The sequence below is a fragment of the Artemia franciscana genome, chromosome 19 (assembly GCF_032884065.1).
Source record: "Artemia franciscana chromosome 19, ASM3288406v1, whole genome shotgun sequence".
Taxonomy (NCBI): Eukaryota; Metazoa; Arthropoda; class Branchiopoda; order Anostraca; family Artemiidae; genus Artemia; species Artemia franciscana.
Window position 1 is genome coordinate 5815887 of NC_088881.1, and position 21938 is coordinate 5837824.

A 21938-nucleotide genomic window follows, 5' to 3' on the forward strand; every position below is an offset into this window, starting at 1 on the left:
AAGCTTTACGGCAGTCAGGCTTTTTAAGGTCTAAGGGGGGTTCTTGAGAAGAACTGCATAGGAAGGCTTTGCCGGGGGAGTGACTAATTGATTCATGGATGTAGCAAGTCTCTCAGCTGCACGGGCTTTTTTCTCACTTTCAATAAAGTCCTTCAAATTATTGGAGATTTCTGTCACTTTTTGAGGAACAATAGCACCCAATTCACCAGGCGTAGTTGGGACCTCCGTAGGATCAAAAATTACGAATTTCGGCAATTTGATCCGGTTAGTCTCACATAACTGAATCAGTTTCAGCAAATCTAACACATTATCGGCAATCTTTTGGCGAGCAACGTTGCGACTCGAAGTGTTTGAATAGTGCCAAAGTGTATCCTTAGCTTTTATAATCGTATCCTTGTCATATAATCCCACTGCCTTTTCGCTAATTTCATCAGTCTTATTTGCTTGGAGCGCTCGCGATAAATAATTTAGCAAAGCATTATGCACAAGTCTTTCTATTACATTATGCTAATTTAGAAGTCCAGACACATTCAATAGGAAAAAATACCTGGTTACTTTTTGCACGCGACAAGAGCTCATTAGTAATCTAGTACTATAGTCAATAATCTAGTAATCAGTACTAAAATCAGTAATCTAAAACCTTTCTTAAGTTTTCAAACCTCGGCTTTCCACATGGGTATGTCTGCTTACAGATAAACTTCCAATACTTCTCCATGGATATCGTACATATGTCTAAACCTGCCAAAGAAACAGTGCTCTGTTCGCGCCATTCCCAGTCAATTAGAGCCTTATTCCACGAAGGCAACCCACGACTTCTTAGAAAATTTGCTAAGGTAGGTGGGTTCAAGTTTAGAGCATTGACAAGATCAAGTAGACTTGTGAACTCATAAACGTTACATTCAAACGTAAAGCGTCTCTGTATCTGGATAATGGCCTCCTTGTAAAAGTCTCTTGCTGTTATGTAGACCTTCCTCACCTCCAACTGTGAGATATCTGGACTAGACGAGACCAAGGATGCCAACTCATCTTCTGCAGTATACCCGAGATAGACCTTCTGAACGTCAACATAATGGCTCTCGTCTGTTACGTCAAGAGCCAAAAGATCAGTACAGTTTATGACGTAGGTTCCATCCATATAGTTTATAGCCAAGGTTGCAATAAGCTTAAGTATTTCCATCTTCAGCTTATAGAAAATTGGTGACTTCGATTGAAATAATACATTAAAGCCGTTCAAAGGGCCTAGAGCGTAATCAACAAACATCATTAGAACCTTCATAAAAGGATTTTTCAGAGCACTAAGGCCAAGTTCGTTGCCATGGGTGGGGTCATCAAAATTGGCACTAGTGAAATAGAGGGACAATGCGCTCCACTGTTCAAGAATTCTTCGCACACATGCATGGAGGGACAGCCACCGGGTTTGTCCAGGGGCTAGAATTTTGTCATCTGGTGTAGCCGAGAAATCTTGAAATTCTATAAGTACTGCAACTCGCTTAGCGCTCATAGAGAAATGACTATAAACATGGCGACATAAGTCTTCCAGAGTTTTGGTAAGCTTCTTGCAGGCATACGAAGCGCAAAGATGAATGGAGTGGTAACTACACTTGACAAATACCACCCACGGATAATTGTCACTGATCAGCTTTGCTACCGAATTATGACATCCCATCATTGAGTTTGTTGTGTAGGCACAGAAACCAGTCCAATTTCACAGAGCCACTTGGTTTTCTATTGTTTTCAATGGGTACTGGTCTGATTGGTGTTTCTCTGAGCACCTCAAACAGACTGACTGACTCTTTAGCTCTGCATTCTTTTTGAGTGTGTTCATATTCCTGGGACTTACAACACTGAAGGACCCTGCAATAGTACTGATATACAATATACCTCCCTCTTTCTTCCAAAGCACCAAACATTTCGTGCTTGTGTATATATTGTTACACTTTGTCCTTGAGGGAGGATTCCAAATAGAGGTTGAGAGTAGGGGGGATGGAAATTTTGGATGGGACCAGGTAGACCCTGGTTAGGTAACTGAAGCATTCAGCTGCAATCACAATTTTCTAAAGTGTAAGTATGGTAAAATAATCAAGGAAATACGAAGAATCACCAATACGCACGAGATAAATATAACTTGAAGCAGAAGATATTATATCCAACCGGTTAATTTTAAACTATCAATGCTTAGAAGATTTGAATTTCCAAACTATAAGCTCAATTCCGTTTTAAATTTTTCAATATCATACGTTCGCCAGCGTACCATAGTATAAAGGTGCAAAACAATATTAAAATTGTGGAACAAACAGTGAGCCTTCCACTAACTCTATTTCGGGTAGATCATGGGAAAAGAAAGATTTTCGGGGATTCGGGGAACGACATTTTTTTTCGGGGATTTTTCTCGATTTTCGGGGAAATCCCCGAAAATTCGGGGACAATGGAAGCACTGATTGGAATACCAGTACGATTTATTATTGCCCAGTTTGTGAAGCCGATTGTGAAATACGCTACTGATTTTTTCCTGTATGAAGATGTTCTTGGCGCTAAGAAACTTTTATATAGCAATTGCTTCCCAGATGAGCCTATACCTCATCGTTCGGGACCCAGTGCTAAGAATAGTTCATTGTCGGACATTATCACTACTCTTTCTCGCTGCTCTGTGGAAAATATTGATATTCCAGAGTTTGTGATCAAATCCCCCTCTGAAGTCCCTAGCATTCCGGCGTCAGCTTATTCTATCCTTACCTCCAAAGTCAACCAGTGCCTAGATCAGCTAAAATCACTTGCTCACCTCAATGGTCCAGCAACGTCTATAAATAGTTCTTTGGTCTCAGATAGTAAGGGTACCAATCTCAAACCCTCGTACTTCGTCGTTCTTAAATATCCGCCTCCAGAACTAAGAGACCCCGTTTCTCGCAAAGGAAAGGCTTGATTCTTTCGCCGGACATGACGGAATTATGTCGGTAAAGTCCGATCCGGTAAGTAAAAGATGTGTTGTTTTTACGCGGGATAAAAGTTCCGCCAACTCTCTTGTCGCATCTGCTGTTGCGAGCTATTCAAATATTATTGCTAAAGTGATTGATCGCAAACCTCTTGGAGTAATTAGGGGACTTCCCGATAGTGTTTCTAGCAGTAGACTCATCTCCGCTATTTCTCGCAAGGAAAAGCTTGATTCTTTCGCCGGATATGACGGAATTATGTCGGTAAAGTCCGATTTGTAAGGAACAATATTAACAGAAACATGACAGAGTTCTAGCTTAAACAAGATTATCGGCTGGCTTTTCCTGTATCAAAACAACAAAGGGAAACTACTTGCGGCAGTACTCGAAATATCCAATCTAAAAACTCATTTTGTAGAATGCCAGATGCTATATTTTCGTCGCAGTAGCATGGGGGGCAAATCATCCCCAAAGACATCGTGATTATGGTTTTCGACTATGCGGAACAAAATGGCTCTCCAAATTTTGATCCGTTGACTTTGGAAAAAAAAATGAGCTTGGGAAGGGGCCTAGGTGCCCTCCATTTTTTTCGGTCACTTAAAAAGGGCACTAGAACTACATAAATCAAATAAAAAAAACAAGTTTTTTGAAATGAAAGTAAGGAGCCACATAAAAACTTAAAACGAACAGAAATTACTCCTTATATGAAAGGGGCATTTCCTCCTTGACACCCCACTCTTTACGCTAAAGTCTTTTATTGTTTTAAAAAGTAGAGTTGCAAGAAAGAATCAAACTTTAGCGCAAGGAGCGGTGTGTCGAGGAGGAAAAGCCCCTTTCATATAAGGAATAATTTCTGTTCGTTTTAAGTTTTTATGTCGCTCCTTACTTTCATTTCAAAAAACTTATTTTTTTATTTAATTTCAGAAAGTTTTTGAATTGATGCATGTCTAATTTTGGCTCTCCGTACAGAAATAATGAAAATGAAATTTGCTATTAATTCTTTTTTTGGCTAAATGGCTTTCTTTTGGTTTTGATCAGACGATTTTGAGAAATAAGGGGTGGGGAACTTTTAATTCTTAACGAACGTTTTTATTAGTAAAACATATACGTAACTTAAGAATTAACTTACGTAACAAACTTTTATATTCTTATATTTTTGATTATATATATGAGGGGGTGTGTCCCCTCGTTAATACCTCGCTCATCACACTAAATCTTAAGTTTTGTCCCAATTCTTTAAGAATGACCCCTGAATCAGATAGGCCGTAGGATAAATAGTTGAAATTACTAAAAATAGCATAAAGAGTGAAGTATTTATCTCCTTCTAAATACCTCGCTCTTTATGCTAAAGTATTTTTAAAACCCCTCATATGCGTAATAATCTCTGTTCGCTTGACGTTTTAATGCTTCTCCTTACTTTCAATTGAAAAAAACTTTTTCATGTTTATATTTTCATTTTTTTTTTTTTTTATAGTAATGCTAGAAAATTCTGCACCCTTTTCATTGAATTTCTCTTTCCCATGAAATATTCCTCCAATGAAAGATCCTCCCATATAGCCCCCTCTCCTGAACCCCACACTCAAACAAAAAAATCCCCCTGAAAACGTCGGTACACTTCCGAATAACCATTACTGTATGTAAACATTGGTCAAAGTTATTAATTTGCAGCCCCTCCCCCAGGGACTGCGGGGGGTAAGTCATCCCCAAAGACATCGTGATTATGGTTTTCCTCTATGCGGAACAAAATGGCTCTTAAAATTTTGATCCGTTGACTTCGGGAAAAAATGAGCGTGGGAAGGGGCCTAGGTGCCCTCCATTTTTTTCCGGTCACTTAAAAAGGGCACTAGAACTTTTCATTTCCGTTAAAATGAGCCCCCTTGCAATACTCTAGGACCACTTGGTCGACACGATGACCTAGGGAAAAGAAAAAAACAAACAAAACAAACAAACAAATAAACACGCACCCGTGATTAGTCTTCTGGCAAAAAATACAAAATACCGCATTTTTGTAGATAGGACCTTGAAATTTTTTCTATAGGGTTCTCTGATACGGTGAATGCGATGGTGTGCGTTACGATCCTATGACTTTTAGAGAGTGTTTCCCCCTATTTTCCAAAATAAGGCAAATTTTCTCAGGCTCGTAACTTTTGATGACAAAGACTAAATTTGATAAAACTTATATATTTGAAATCAGCATAAAAACCCAATTTTTCTTATATATCTTTTAGGAATGAAATTCCGTTTTTTAGAGTTTCGTTTAATATTGAGCCGGGTCGCTCCTTACTACAGTTCGTTACCACGAACTGTTTGATCATCACTGGAAGAGCGAATCCGAGAAGGCTCATCAATTAAACAAAATCGAGCAATTATTTTTTTTTGTTTCGGTGCCATCTAGGAAGCCGGAGGAGGAATTTGCAATATCTGAAATAAGCCGTACGTAGAGTGTCGATCTTTCTTACGAAACAGATGAGCCATGCCTGATAAAACAAAAGTACAGGGGCGGGATAAGCGTTATAAATCATGCATAAACCGTTGCGGTTGTAACGGATTTTGTTTGGGGATATTTTTCCGTAAGCGACGCGTAGGTTTTTCACGGCTTGATTCACAAGGGATGAACAGGTAGTGGAAAGTGTTGGGCCGAAACACAGGTCAAGTCAACTAACTAAAGAAGAACATGGTAGAACTGCAGTCCCAGCAACGAATGGAGCGATTACATAAGGGCTAATAAAACAAACAAACTCGTATTTAGACGCCTTAACTGACAGTCCAATCTTAGATAGTTCATTGGTTAATATAGTAAAATTAGAAAGCAATCCACGGCGAGTCCGGGCAACAAGAAGAACGTCATCTGCATATGCAATAGAAGACAAACCAATATTACCATAAAAAACACAACTTCCAAGGGGACGCAGGCAAGACGCAAACACGCACTTAAATATACTAGGAGACATTAGGAGACTAGGCACGCGCCTAGCGGTGCAAGTCTAACATGTGTCAGGTTTGTTTAAAGGATATAAAGAGACTGCTATGTTTTCGAAACTAAAGACCTTGGGGCATAAGGAAGGAGACCGTTCCACTTTTTAATTCTTGTTTTATTACAAGGTTTAACGTGACTGAATGAATGAATGAACTTTATTACCTGTAAAAGTATAAAAGACACAAAGGACAGAGTATTATAAATAAAAAAAACGATAAACAGCGAAGAAAAAAAATTCAAACTAACAAAAGACAACATATACTAATTAACCAGTATCAATATGGAAAAAAAGCTGCAGAGGGTTATAAACGTGAATAAAGTTGATAGTCTTTTTACATAAATTGGGTCTAGGGTCTAGAACTAAAGTATCAAGGATTTCAAATCGTACAAATCAAAAAGCATTTTCTGTCCCTGGTTTTGTCATCGGTGTTCAATAATAACGTCAAATTTCTTTATATCCTTTAAGCAGACCTGACATATGTTAGACTTGCACGTCTAGACACGTGCCCGGACATCAGCGTCAAGGCAGATCATGTTCTCATGTAAATCCAATGCTTAAATGCAACAAGTTATAAATAGGCCTTCAATTTTAATGTTTAGAACTAAAGTATCAGTACTAATAAGAAAGCATCTTCTGTCCCTGTATTTATCACCTGTGTTTAAGAATAACGTCAAATCTCTTTATATCCCTTAAGCAGACCTGACATACGTTAGACTTGCACGTCTACCCACGTGCCTATCCAGACATCAACGTCAAGGCAGATCATGTTCTCATGTAAATCCGTGGCTTGAATGATATAAGCTATAAAAAGGCCTTCAATTTTAATGTTTAGAACTTAAGTATCAGGGATTTCAAATCGTACTAATAAGAAAGCATCTTCTGTCCCTGTATTTATAACCTGTGTTTAAGAATAACGTCAAATCTCTTTATATACTTTAAGCAGAGTTAACACATGTAGACTTACACGTCTAGACACGTGCCTATCCAGAGATCAATATCATGGCAGATCCCGTTCTCATCTAAAATTAAATGCTTGGATGCAACAAGCTTCAGTTAGGCCTCCAATTCTAGGGTCCAGAACCAAAGTACCAAGGATTTCAGATCATACATATAAAAAAAAAATCCTATCCGTGTATTTGTCATCTGTGTTTAAGAATAAATAGTTATCTCTTTATATCCTTTAGGCAGAGTTCACACATTCTATACTTGCATGTCTAGACATGTGCCTATCCAGATCTAAACGTCAAAGTAAATCTAGTTCTTATATAAAATCCAATCTTCTGTCCCTGTATTTAGGATCTGTGTTTAAGAATAATGTCCAATCTCTTTATATCCTTTAAGCCGAGTTCACACATGCTACATTTGCACTCCTAGACATACGCCTATCTAGACATACGTCAAGGCAGATCCCATTTTCATGGAAAATACAATGCTTAGATACAACAAACTACAGCTAGGCCTCCGATTCTAGGGTCTTGAACGAAGTATCAAGGATTTGAAATCGTACTAATCAGAAAGCATCTTCTGTCCCGGTATCTATCATCGGTGTTAAGAATAACGTCAAGTTTCTTTATATCCTTCATGAAGAGTTCAAACGTGTTAGACTTTCATGTCTAGACATGTGCCTATCCAGATATCAACGTCAAGGCAGATCCTGTTCTCATGGAAAATCCAAGCCTTAAATGATACATTTAAAGCTAGGTCTCCAATTCCAATGTCTAGAACTAAAGTATCTAGGATTTAAAATCGTACTGATTAGAAAGCATCTTCTGTCCCTGTATTTATCATCAGTGTTAAGAATAACGTTGTGAGAAGTCCCTTTCTATTATTTATTTATTGCCTTATATTATATTCTATAATATAACATACACTACACGCCATAGCTATACGACATATAATTATACGACAGGCTGACATCCTGAAATTCTTGTTTATCCATTATTTACCAGCTTTATTTTTAGACGGGTAACCTTCACCTACAATCAAGTTCAACAGGCTGACACCTTCAAACCCTTGTTTACCCATTTTTATTTGTCTGCCCGTATTTACCTTGAGCGTTAGATAACCTTCAACCTATAGTCAAACTCAAAGCTTTAATTTATTACAGAACCGGACCGGAGAGGGCGACCCTTAAAAGCGAATGTTAGATCAATATTCGGGGAGTTCTGATTCACAATGTCTGGACGACAGATAGATATAACAACCCTGCTACTTTTATTTGGCTTATCTACTTTCCTCTTGGATCACCGTTCTTTTCTTGGATACTAGCTTTTCAATTAATACGAGGGACAGCCTGTCGTGTGTATTTACAAGATTTAACGTAATTTTTTTTATTTCCAGATTTATGCTTCTTCGCCCAAGCAAGGACTTTTCATCAACCAGAAAGAACTCTCCGGCTCAACTACTTTCCACTTTATATTTCTTCACCTGTTTTTACATACTCATTTTAAATAAAATTCCTTGTCTGGAGAGATTGTGACTTATAATAGGCCTTAGGAAACAGATAGACTGTTGCCATAGTAGATAGAAAAGTGAACCTATTCGCAAGTTGAATACTAGTGACACGCTACCATAATTCAAAGCACTAGTATTCGCTTACTCGCCCCATAGGGTGGGACCTTACAACGTCCAATCTCTTTACATCATTTAAGCAGAGTTCCCACATGTTAGACTTACATATCTAGACATGTGCCTATCCAGACATCTGCCAAGGCAGCTCTTGTTTTCACGGAAAATCCAAGCCTTGGATGATACACGCTAAATCTAGGCCGCCAATTCTAATGTCTATAACTGAACTTTCTAGGATTTCAAATCGTATTAGTTAGAAAGCATCTTCTGTCCCTGTATTTATCATCGGTGTTAAGAATAACGTCCAATCTCTTTACATAGTTAAAGCAGAGTTCCCACATGTTAGACTTGCATGTCTAGACGTGTGCCTATCCAGACATATGTAAAGGCAGGTCCCTCATGTAAAATCCAATGCTTGGATGCAACAAGCTACAGCTAGGTCTCCAATTCTAGGGCTTAGAACTAAAGTTTCAAGGATTCAAATCGTACGAATCAAAAAGCATCTTCTGTCCCTGTTTTATCATCTGTGCTTAATAATTATATCCACATGTATATGTTCTATTACTTCCATGTCTAAGCAAGTGCGTTGCCAGAAATACAAGTTCAGACACAGAACTGTTATTTAATCCGCATACGAGCGTAGAAAACGGTAAAGAATAAGGCACTGGACATTACATTCGTTACCGGCTGTGCTGATCTCCGTTTTATGACTCAACAAATGAGATTAAAAAGAGATCATACCTGAAACCTAGGAGTCAAAGCGCACAGAAGACCACCACACATAATGAAATCAACACTCAGAGATCATCGACTCAACAGAGGGAGAAAATGTTCAGTTTGATTCTTAGCTAAATGGCCCTTCCGAAGCCCTTTAAAAGTTCCAAACGAGTGACATTTTTGTACTAAAAAAGCTGGGAATTTCAAAGATGTTGACAAGCAACAAGAGCATTAAAATCTGAACGTACAGTAGGGGTCGTGGGGATGCAGGTTTATGTGAAGAACAAAAGCTATATGGAGCTGAATTAGAAATAAACCGAGGAGTTTCTTGAAGAGATTTTGTAAGATTGCCAAGAAGCTGATGAATAATAAAAGAAGCACAAGAAAGAATGTAGAGAGACTGTAGGTTTAGGAGCGGTTTTGGTGAGGAACGGTTGGCGTCCATAACCAGACGCCGTGCTTTGTTAGGCATGACAGAAAGCAATAGCACTGTTTAGGGAAAAGTAGACATCCATCCAATGGGGAAGAGGAAATATATGACTGGCAGAAAAAGCCCCAGAATAGGTCTGGGAAAGGTGTGTCTGAGTTTTCAAATGATACCCACACTCCGTGAGACCTTAACCCTAATCATGGCTATATTGTGTCTAAACGAAAGGTACTCCTCAAGCAGGATACTAAGAAAACGAGCCACTCGATCTTGTGGTCTACCCAAGGAGTTTTGTGACACCCAAAACTGTGCAAGTTGAGGGAAAACTACACCAATTCGAGAAAAAACTGACTTGGCAACATTCAAGGCCAAGTAATTAGCCAGATATACAATCTAACTCTTCCAAATTGATGTTTCATTTGGTTTGGAGCGGGAGTCAATGATGTGAATCTGTAATCTCAGCCAGAGTCGGTCAGCTCTAAATGGGTACCTTGTAAAATCTAAAGGAAATATAAGGGCACCTTCGGCTGATTAACCCCCAACCACGCATTGTACTCTCAGCCAAAAGCATTGTTTCAGGAGTTCGGTTCCTGCGCAACGCAGACCGTTGGTCAGCCTACGAAAAAGTTCGTATTGAAGCAATTTGAAATCCTGCTCAAACTTAGACTAATATTAAGGGTTTCAAGATATCTTTATTTAGAACTGGTTAATATTTCCTTTGGTAAGATCAATGGCGTCAATTGTGGGTGGGGGGAAAGGAGAAAAGGCATTTGTTTCCTCCCCTCCCACTCATTTTTGAAAACGCACTATATGGGTAAGAAAATCAACAAAATTGACCATCCTTTCCTCCCCCACAATTTGAATTTATTCACAGTTTATTATCCCTCAAAATATTTTTTCTACATTTACGTTGTAGTACATTTACGTTGTACTTTGAAAATCAAACATTTTCAAAGTAGAATCACACAAGGATTTTCAAATTGTATTGATAAGGGTACCAATTGAGCAGTTATCCCTTTGAACACGAAACTGATAATGTATATTCATTTGTAAACGTTAAATTTTTTAAGTACAAATTGGATCTTTTTTTAAAGCAAACGCAACCAAGCTTTTATTGGTTTTTAGTTTTACATTCATTTTTCATGAGAATTGTTTTTCAGCATTTATCAATGTTTAAATTTAAACAGAAATTTTCCATGTTATCTTAAGTCTAACACTTCAAGGAAACTTTTTGCATCGCATAAGCATTGTTATTAATTAGTTGTAAAAACTCGGGAGGATTTCAGAGCCCCAGAACCAAACATGAGGCTACAATCTATTTACGGTTAAGTATCAAGGTAAATCAAAATACACTATGTGACGACGTTTCGACTCGATGATATGGAAGGCATTCTCTTTGTCTTTTAGTGGATGTCCTCATCCTTTTCAAAAGAGGATGTACCTCTTACCCTTGTCCAGTGGCGGTTCTAGCCTCTCTTGAGCAAAATCTTGACTAGCGCCCCCTCCCGGTATCCCACAAGATTTTCATATGTAAACAAAAAAAAATTCAATTAAATAATAATTTATAATTTATTGTTTTTTATTTTAATTTATCGTTTATATTCTTTGATCATTATCAGTTTTTTTTTTAAATCTAATTGTCGTAACTATTACTATACAATTATTTTTTATTTTGTTTTTATTTGATCAATTAGTTAATGATTTATTAATTATTCTTGTTTATTATCTGTGTCTTCGAATTCATTTTAATAAAAATAAAATTTCAGAAATTACGAAATAATTATAACTGTTAGATTATAAATTTGAAAATTTGCTCCCCTAAAGTTTCTGGGACCAGGGCAAGTGCCCCCTCTGTCCTTCTCCTAATACCATCTCTGGCTCTTGTATGCAGAAAGTTTAAGAGAGAAAATTACCTGACAAACAAGCTCCAATTGAGTACCGATTTGGTTGTGATAGTTTAAAGTTGAACGAATGCTTTTCCAGATTTTGCTCTTTGAATCCAAGCTGTCCATATTTCCGATGATATAAAGTCCATGTTTGGCCCTTGAAAGAGCAACACAAACACGATTTTCAATAGACAAGAAACCAATATTCGAGTCAATATTAGATCGAACCAAAGACAAAATGATGATGTCATTTTCTTCGCCCTGGAAGTTGTCAACAACAGTAATACGGACATTGGCCAAAGTACCAAAACCAAACTTCCTCATCTGAGAAAAAAAATGCATTGATAATAAATAAGACTTTAAACTTAAAAAACACTCTCTTCCTTTTACCGATGGCCTATTTACTAATTATCTGTGCTTTTAGACGTCTTGTTCAACTTATGCTATAAAAAAAAACACTCTCTTCCATTTACCTATAAAATATTTACTAACTTCTTTAGCGTTTTTAGACGTTTTGTACAACTTGTTCCTTTTACCAATATTCTATTTACTAACTTTTTTGGTGTTTTTAGACATTTTGTTCAACTTTTGCTATTAAAAAAAGACACTCTTCCTTTTACCATTAGTCTATTTACTAACTTTTTTGGTGTTTTTAGACGTTTTGTTCAATTTTTGCTAAAAAAAAAACAAACTCATCCTTTTACCATTAGTCTATTTACTAACTTTTTTGGTGTTTTTAGACGTTTTGTTCAATTTTTGCTAAAAAAAAAAACACTCTTCCTTTTACCATTAGTCTATTTACTAACTTTTTTGGTGTTTTTAGACGTTTTGTTCAATTTTTGCTAAAAAAAAACACTCTTCCTTTTACCATTAGTCTATTTACTAACTTTTTTGGTGTTTTTAGACGTTTTGTTTAATTTTTGCTAAAAAAAAAAAACACTCTTCCTTTTACCATTAGTCTATTTACTAACTTTTTTGGTGTTTTTAGACGTTTTGTTCAATTTTTGCTAAAAAAACACTCTTCCTTTTACCATTAGTCTATTTACTAACTTTTTTGGTGTTTTTAGACGTTTTGTTCAATTTTTTCTAAAAAAAACACTTCCTTTTACCATTAGTCTATTTACTAACTTTTTTGGTGTTTTTAGACGTTTTGTTTAATTTTTGCTAAAAAAAAAACACTCTTCCTTTTACCATTAGTCTATTTACTAACTTTTTTGGTGTTTTTAGACGTTTTGTTCAATTTTTGCTAAAAAAAAAACACTTCCTTTTACCATTAGTATATTTACTAACTTTTTTGGTGTTTTTAGACGTTTTGTTCAATTTTTTCTAAAAAAAAAACACTCTTCCTTTTACCATTAGTCTATTTACTAACTTTTTTCGTGTTTTTAGACGTTTTGTTCAATTTTTGCTAAAAAATCTCTCTTCCTTTCACAAATAGTCTGTTTATCCTTCACTCCTAATAAGTTTCGACTAGATCAGACGGGTGAGGAAAGATCTCTAAATGAAACAATTAAAATTTTAAGTTAAACAAGCAACACAAGAGATCAAATTGGAACGATCATTAAAAATAGGCATTTAGTAAAAACAGCGCCAGCAGTAGACAGACTGTCGTTTGAACAGGCTGAATGACATTCGTAGTGACACTTTTGGACCCACACCACTCCCATCTCTTTGGGTGGTGCCACCTCCAGTCTCTTAGCCGGCGCTTAGGAAACAGGGCCTTCCTCTACTGCCCTTCTGTGCCCAAGGAGGCTTTAGTGTTATATATTTATGCAAGCATTTAAGCTACAAATATTTGGCCGAGCGTTTTAAAAAAAATATAAATTTCGAACCACTTCAATTCAACTATTTTCTTATACTATCAGATACCAAAATTAAAGAAGCTATGATCAACAACAGAAAATAAAATAAATATAAACATCAGGAAGACTGAGTTTTAATATAACAAATTTTAATATGCATCCGTCTATCCAAATTTTCATTTGCCTCAATTCATCATACGCAGACATTTTTATCATCTTTGCTTAGCATCTTTATTATTTTATCACCATCTATTTTCACGGACTTAATATGTATTTTGGGAAATAATTAGCAGCATGAAGCTTCCATTCGCATTTTTGGAGGGGTTGAAAGCAAGGAGGGGGTTATAAAAAATTTCTGAAACTCCATCAAAAACTTTACCTTTTCCATTTTCCGGGCAAAAATGGTCAGTCAATATGTGACGGTGGAGATTAAAGCTAAAAAACGAACCTACTTTTATGTCCGTAGCCTACTTACCTATAGTCATTAGGCAAAGCCCCTTCTCAAATGCAAGTCAGAATTACAAGTACAAGACAAAATCTTAGGACAAAATTAGGACAAGGAGCCAAAAAATTCTCTAATGCGAAAAATGCATGATGATATTCCCCCCACCTCCCCCTCCCTGAAAAAGCTATTATCCAAGACAAAGGCTTTTTCTAGCTATAGTCATCACAGTACCAAGATGCCTGATGCCAAAATAGCTTTGCACGCTCTTCCTCAACCCTGTTCTGTTCAGAGCTTCCCTTCCTTCCCCCTTATGAAGTTCTTATTTCCTTTAAATCTTTTCTGATCACCTCTTTCACCTCATTGGAAACGTTCAACTTTCCGTTTGACCTAAAAGCACAATTTCTAGCAACTTATCCTTGTTCATCTGTAAAAAGTATTCTAAACATCTTAAACTTTCTTGCCATCATAAAAAATCTTAAACAACCATCTTAAACTTCCATCAAATACATCTTAAATGTCCTGAACTATTTATGTTTCAGTTTTTTGTTCTTGTGTGGTTTGGTGGATCATAGAATTTATTTTCATAATAAGTAGCCTTCGATTCGAGCTTATAACTTATTTTATTATAGCTCAAGAGAGTACGAGAGAACCACTTTTTTTTGTATGTGTCTTATGCTTTGACAGACGGTCAAAACAACGTATTAAACAAGCTTTCGACTGTAAACATCCATGTTATTTCCCTATAATAGTTGTCTGAAGGGGGTATAGAGGGAGACGACACTCTCCAAGATTCGTCTGAGGGACCCTCCACTGGAGAAACTAAAATATAATGGTCTAGGATGTACTTTCCTGATTTCGACCTGCTCCTCCGTCTTCCTCAGGAAAGATGACATGAATCCCCCAAAGGGTAATCCTTATGCACACTTACATCCATATTATTCAAAAGCTCCAAATAAAAATAAAATAAAAAACCTTCGATACAGTGGACTAAAGAATCTTACCTGCATCATATGGCGAAGCTGTCCTGAATAAGTCGTCAGTATAGTGATTTGTTGGGGGGAGTATCCCTGCTGTATCAAGTATCTTGCAAGATTTAGTGCAACTTGGGCTTCGTGAGGATTTAGATGAGATTTTTGCTCAAATTCCTTCAAAAATTAAATATTTTAATTAATACAATAAAAAATTTTGAGCAATCAAACAGTCATTATACACTATACTACTACTACTAATAATTCACTGCAGCACCAAGCCGCCTGAGGCAAACACAGCTACGCAGGCTCCTCCTCCAACATAATCTATTCAAGGCCTCCCTCTTTACACCCTCCCAGGAAGTTCCCATTTCCTTTAAATTTTTATTTATGACATCCTCCCAACCCAGACAAGGACGACCTTCTTTCCGTGTAGTCACAGACGGTTGTCCAAAAAAGACAATTTTCGGCAATCTGTCCTCCTTCATCCGCAGAACGTGGCCTAGCCATCTCAACCTTTCTTTCATTATAGCCCTAGAAAGCGGGATTGAACCACGTTTTTCGTACAACCTACTGTTTGAAATACGGTCAGTCAGCCGGGTACCCAGAACACTATAGAATATACACTATAGAATAATTAAATGACTACGAAACTACCGAATTTCCGCAAAGTATAAAAATGAGTTTGACAATATTCAGAAAAAGCTAGATAAACAACATACTATACGTGATATTTCTGCTTTCTGGGAGAAGGGAAGATTCATAAGCTCTTGTTATCACAGCAGCTACTAGAACAGCCGAGCAGCCATCCTAGCCGGGTAGTTAGCACGCAAGACTTGAAAATCCTTTGTCCAAAGTCGGGGTTCGATTCCTGACGTGACCGTTTGTTTGGTCTGGAACGGGGGCCAGTGACGTAACTCTGTAAGCTCAGCCAGAGTTGACCTAGCTCTAAATGAGTACCTGAAGAAATCTGGGGAAGGTAAGGAGGAAAGTGTGGGAAAGCAGAGGATAGCTGGATTATAGGAGAGGATAGCAGAGGATTATAAAAAAAAGGAGGTTAGTTCATTTGTTAATAGATATGTCTAATCTATTATCCGTCCATGCATAATTGCTAGGGCAGTAGAACCAAGGTAGATAGTCATAGAAAGTCAGGTCCTCAATTGACAAAGTTATGGAACTCTGCCAAAGACCTGAGACTTTTGATTCCGCCTTGGCTCAACATGTCTATGACAATCCGTACCATTTCATTTTATTTGACAACATCTCCATTATTACCCCTGTTAAAGATCTCATGCAAGTTTTTAGGGGGGCAGTTAAGATCGAAAAACGCACATTCACCGAAAGGTAGCTCTCAATAGAGATACTGGAGGGACCTATTTAAGCCCCATTTATAATGAACTAATCAATCCTGCTCGTTTTTATATCATTTTTAATAAAAAAAATCATATTTAATCACTGATATTTAATCACTGATCAAATTTTTAATCACTGATATTTTTAATCACTGATCGTTTTTAATCAAGCAAATCATATTTGCAACCAAACAGAATCTGTGATAACATCTTACCTGGGAACCAATTGGCTCGTAAAAATGCTTCGCGTAAATTGAAAGATTGAATTGACATTCACTATTGTATTTTTATTCAGTTACCCTTTCACCATTACTTTGAGAGAGTCTTCATATCTTAGTTTTTATGTTAGTTTTAAGTTTTTTTTTTTTAATATTATCTTTGGCTTTTTATCAGTAATTTTTCTTAATATTGTGCACTGAAGATGGTCAAACGGAGGTCTTGACCGAAATATTTGCATTATAGTCAAAGTGTTTCACTGGCTTGTATTATTCTCATCTCTACCCTTTTTATTCGTTTTTGTCATGATTAGCCGGTGTGGTCTCAGAAATTATTTATCTACGGTTAAGTCTGAAAAAAGCTGTTCCCTGATAAAAATAATAAAGAAATTTTTACTTGAAACTGAAATCAAGGGCCGGATTATCAGGAACATAGTTGTTGGTCAAGGGGTTACACAAAGAGAGGTGCTATCTCTATATATTTTAAGTGCATATTTTGTCTAGCGTTGTTTCGATTGTATCTTCTGCTTGTTTTTCTCGGTCTTCTGCCCGAGTTTTCAAACCCCCTTCCCCTCCTCGCTGAATACAGCCTTGGGTAAAAATTATAACTTAACATCAACAAAAATTATTCCGTATATGAGGAAGGCTACCCCTTCCTCAACCCTTGCTCTTTACGCAAAACTTTTGAGTTATATAAAAATACTTCTCATTTAAATTCAACGGCTTTTTGAAAAAAAAACTTTAGTGCAAAGAGCGAGGGTAGAGGAAAGGGTTGGCCCCCTCCTATAAGGAATAGTTTCTGTTCATTTTAAGGTTCGATGTTACTCCTTATATCCATTTGAAAAAAAAACTAGTTTTTTAAACTTGCTGACCGTTTTTCAAACCATATCAGGGAACCTCTTCCCCCACCGTTAAAATTCCTCTTGAAAATCCCTCCCTCACGACCCCCCCCCCCCGAAAAAAATTCTATATTTCCCAATAATAGATAAATAACCATGAGCTAATACTGTATCTTACATCCCTTTCCTGGGTACTATCCGGAATCTTTTTGTTTTCGCGAAAAATACAAATTCCACATATCCATAAATAGGCGATTGAAACCTCTACAGTAGAATTTTCCGATATGCTAATCTGATGGCATGATTTTTGTTAGGATTGATTTACTTTTTAGGTATGTTTCTCCCCTTTTTTGAAAATCAGGTCAATTTTCTCATGCTCGTAGCTTTTGATCGGTAATAATAAAGTCAATGAATCGTATGTATTTGGAATCAATCAAAAAGCAAATTATTTTGTATATCAACTATTTTCGAAACTCTGTTTTTTAGAGTTTCGGTTACTATTGAGCCGAGTTTGAATCAGTTACAACTTTGCTGCTGAATTTATATCTCATATTAAAGACAAATTTAACGGCAGTTACGCTAAGATTGTCACAAAACATGGCTGTAGTGATTTTGTTATTTCTGATTTAAGCTGGCAACCAGACATTTATAAAATCACACTCCAAGGTAACTATTCCCTTCTCCTCGTTCCACTCTCGAAAACAAGAGAAAAATTAAAACACAAAAGGGTCTATGAAAACACAAAAGGGGCCAACAACGAGCTTTAAGAATAATAAATTTAAGGTAAGTTCTCATTCAACTTTCTCCTACGAAATTTCGAACTATCAACCCTGACTAGGAGGGGGGATGCTTTGTCAGACTTAAGCCTAGGGCTCTTTTTGATTCCCAAGCTTCTGATATATTCCCCATCCCATATTATTATCCCCCCCCCCTAAAAAAACATCGTAGATGTACAGAAAAAGTTCTGATTTTGTGCTGTGTTGTCTACCCGACAGGTACAGCAAATATTTTATACTATTTGTCGAGTGGTATAATACAACCAAGTTTTGGGAAATAACTCATTTTTTCTCTCTCTCTCTCATTTTTTTCGCTCTCCCAATCAGTAGGGTAATTTCGACAAAATTCCAGGAGGGGGGGAGCGGGGCAAAGTTGGAGTTAATTTTCCCAGATCAAGTTAAAGTGACAGTGAAAACCGAAAAATGAGCCACATAGTACCATAAAGACAAAGTTAACCTAAAAAAAAAACTAGCCACTTTCTGTGGATGCTTTAATTATTCAGGCTTATCTTAGTTTTGACAAGATTTTTGATAAACTCAGTTTCAGTTTGGGGGGCAGACTGGGTTCCAAGTGGGGAGGTACATTAGGGTCGAGGGAGCGAAAGCTACCCCCTCTGCCCCATAGCAAATTACACCCCTGCTCCCAGTCCTCTTTAGTGTTACAGACAAAGGCTTTTATATTTAAAATATTTTGCATGAATATTAGATTGACGAGTGTACAGTAAAGCTGTATTGTATATGGCAATTATTCGGGTTATTTTTAATTTTTCTTTATTTATTTGGAAAGAAAACAAATTCACTTATTTGATCTTTTAAGCATTCACTCTTCATCCAATAGGCGTGGTCTCACAAAACTTCAATTGACGTTTTGTGATCGTGTTAAAATTTCTATGTCTTTGCTTAGCCCTTTGTTTCGAGAAAGTGATGTGAATCTGTTTCACGTTTGTTATTTCTGGTTTTAAAAGTTTATTCTTTATTTGCCACGTTCTAACTCAAATGGAAAAATAAGTTAGTTGGAATAAGTTATATAAAATAAGTTATAAGAAATATAGTTGGATACTTCTGACGTCTATTTTTAACCGTAGTTCTCGTGCCGATACCGACAGGTATCGGCACGAGATAAAGTAAGATAAAACGTTAACTTACGCCTGGTGCCTGGTGCCTGCCTATGACTGGGATCACATTATCCCTTATCCCTTGGTATAATTTTACATAGTTGCTGGTTTTGTCAAAATGGTTGTATCACGTATCACGTCATTAATTTATAATTTTTATAGTGCATTTTTATTTTATTTTCTCTTTGTCTGACTCCAATATCTTTAAACTTGTAAATGAGTTAGAAATAAATCTTTATATTGGAATTTTATATATTTAAAATTTTTCTTATATTTTAAAGAACACAGTTGAGTTGGGTCAATGAAACTTTTAAAAATTTTCAGGAATTAGTATTTGATTTATTTCAAGGAGTGTTATTTATCTTGAGTACTATTGTAAAATTATAGAAGTAGGAGTGTTTGAAAAGCCACTGTTTAAATGAGGGAAGGATGCAGTCCCTGGGGGACTGCAGATCTGTCCTATCCTGATTCCAAATATATAAGTTTTTTATTAAGTTTTTTGTTACCTATCAAAGGCTAAGAGCCTGAGAAAATTCGTCTAATTTTCGAAAAAGAGGGGGAACACCCTTTACAGTAAAATAATCTTAATGAAGATCACACCATCAAATTCAGCGTATCAGAAACCCTGTAGACGTTTCAAGCTCCTGGTTAGATGAGGGACAGTCAAAATGTTTTTTTTTCTTTGTATTCCATTGTTTTCATTAGCTATACCTGTTATTTCTATTTAGACAAATTTCTCCTCCTCCTCCTATTTGTATGGGGAGGAGGTATAAGACTTATTGGTAAAACTGGAAAATATTGGAATGACTTATTGGAAAATTAGACCTTTTTTTCGGAAAAACTGGGGTAAATGATTTTAATGTAATATTTCGGAACTCAAAAGTAAACATAAGCGGCGCTTTTTGCGCAAGTTTTCTAGATACTATACATTACAAATATATCTACATACTATGTATCTACAAAACTAGCTTGAATAAACTGATTCGGATAGTTTCCAACGATTGTAGTATTTTGAAAGACAAGTAATTTGCTGGAAAGTGAGCTTCATCGATTTTTTTAGAAATCGGCTCCTAAGAAAACATCCTTCCCTATTGCGTCGGTCTTGTGTTTTCAGTAAAGCACGGGTATTTCTGAATTCGACAAATTAGAGAAACATCACGGATGAGTCTATTTCAACAGGCACAAACAGCAATGAAATTAATAGTCGTACATATGATGCTATATGCAGAAGTATATAGACATATATTGCATAAACAGCAAAGAAAAAAATTGTTGCAGTTATGTTGCTATGTGTTGTTACATATATATACATCTGTATATATATATATATATATATATATATATATATATATATATATATATATATATATATATATATATTTATTTATATTTATATTTATATATATATATATATATATATATATATATATATATATATATATTTATATATGTATATATATATATATATATATATATATATATATATATATATATATATATATATATTTATTTATATTTATATATATATATATATATATATTTCTATATATATATAAATATATATAAATATATATATATATAAATATATATAAATATATATATATATAAATATATATAAATATATAAATATATATATATATATATATATATATATATATATATATATATATATATATATATATATATATATATATATATATATATATATATATAAATGAAATTAGTTTGTTTTCATAACTCTCCTGCTCAAGGAAAAAATTTGCTGTTAAAGCATCCACAAAAAAGTCTGCTATTCAAACGAAAGTGTTCAGGAAGTGTTTAGTTTTAAAATTAGTAAACTAAATTTACTGATATTTACCATAAGTAAGGTAACATAATTTATCATATTGACATTTGACCATTTTTCACTAAAATGACTATAAATAAAAGCCTACAAAGTAAGCCAATTACCTCTTTTTCGGGGATACTATGGCTCAAAAAATAGACATTATGCTTCATGCCTTTAATATCAGGGTAGTCTAGCACAGAGGGATGATTTATCAGATTCGAGTAAATAGTCGGCGCAATTAAACGAGCTACATCTGGCCTCATACGATGTTGAACAGAAAGAGAGGCCTTATTTACACCAAGTCTAATCAACCGCTCGAACATAGAGACATCCAAATTATAATCTTTCGCCAAGTGGTATACGGCAGTAGGAGGTCGTAACTGCTGATGGTCACCTAAAATATGAAGAGAGTGAATAATATAAAAGGCAGATTTTACGTCTGCAATTTTAATTTTATTAGGAGCACATTTAACTTTTTTAGGAGAAAACAGCGAATTTAATTTTATTAGAAGAAAAATCGAATTTAATTTTATTAGGATAAAAAAGTGCATTTAATCTTACCAGGGGAAAAGAGCAAATTTAATTTTATTAGAGAAAAAGCGAATTTAAATTCATTAGGAGAAAAGGCGAATTTAATTTTATTAGGAGAAAAAATCGAATTCAATTTTATTTGGATAGAAAAAGATTTTAATTTTATTAGAAGATTAAAAACGATTTCAATTTTATTAGGAGAAAAAAGCGAATTCAATTTCATAAGGGGAAAAAGAATTTAATCCTGTTAGGCCCATACAAGACTATGATCAAGATCAACTAATCAAGATCAAGAAAGCTCTACAAAGCTATATAGGCCACAGCTAAAGTGATGTAATTGTTACAACCATTGTTCTCTAAGAAAACGTACCTAACCTCATTTGACCTCAAATGAGAACCCGGTGCTAAAAAGTTATGCCTTTCTCAACGATAGTGATTTCCAGGTATAGTTAAAGTTGAAACAGCCACTGAAGCACCAAGGTGACAAACATATTTGGTGTTCACCTAGGTGGTGTAGACCACTAGAGTTGGAAAGAAAGAGACAAAAACAATCCATGAGGTGAC

The 21938-nt window shown here is 35.6% G+C and overlaps 1 protein-coding gene across 1 annotated transcript in view; it reads right to left on the minus strand.

Moving 5' to 3' along the window:
• LOC136039216 (NFX1-type zinc finger-containing protein 1-like) overlaps window positions 1–21938 on the minus strand; it is a 134483-nt gene that overhangs the window by 41426 nt on the left and 71119 nt on the right. The window contains exons 7-9 of the mRNA XM_065722747.1: window positions 20966–21237; window positions 14752–14895; window positions 11531–11827 (exon numbers count right to left, since the gene is read on the minus strand). Of these exons, the coding sequence (XP_065578819.1) occupies window positions 11531–11827; window positions 14752–14895; window positions 20966–21237 (713 nt within the window). The remainder of the gene's footprint in view (window positions 1–11530; window positions 11828–14751; window positions 14896–20965; window positions 21238–21938) is intronic.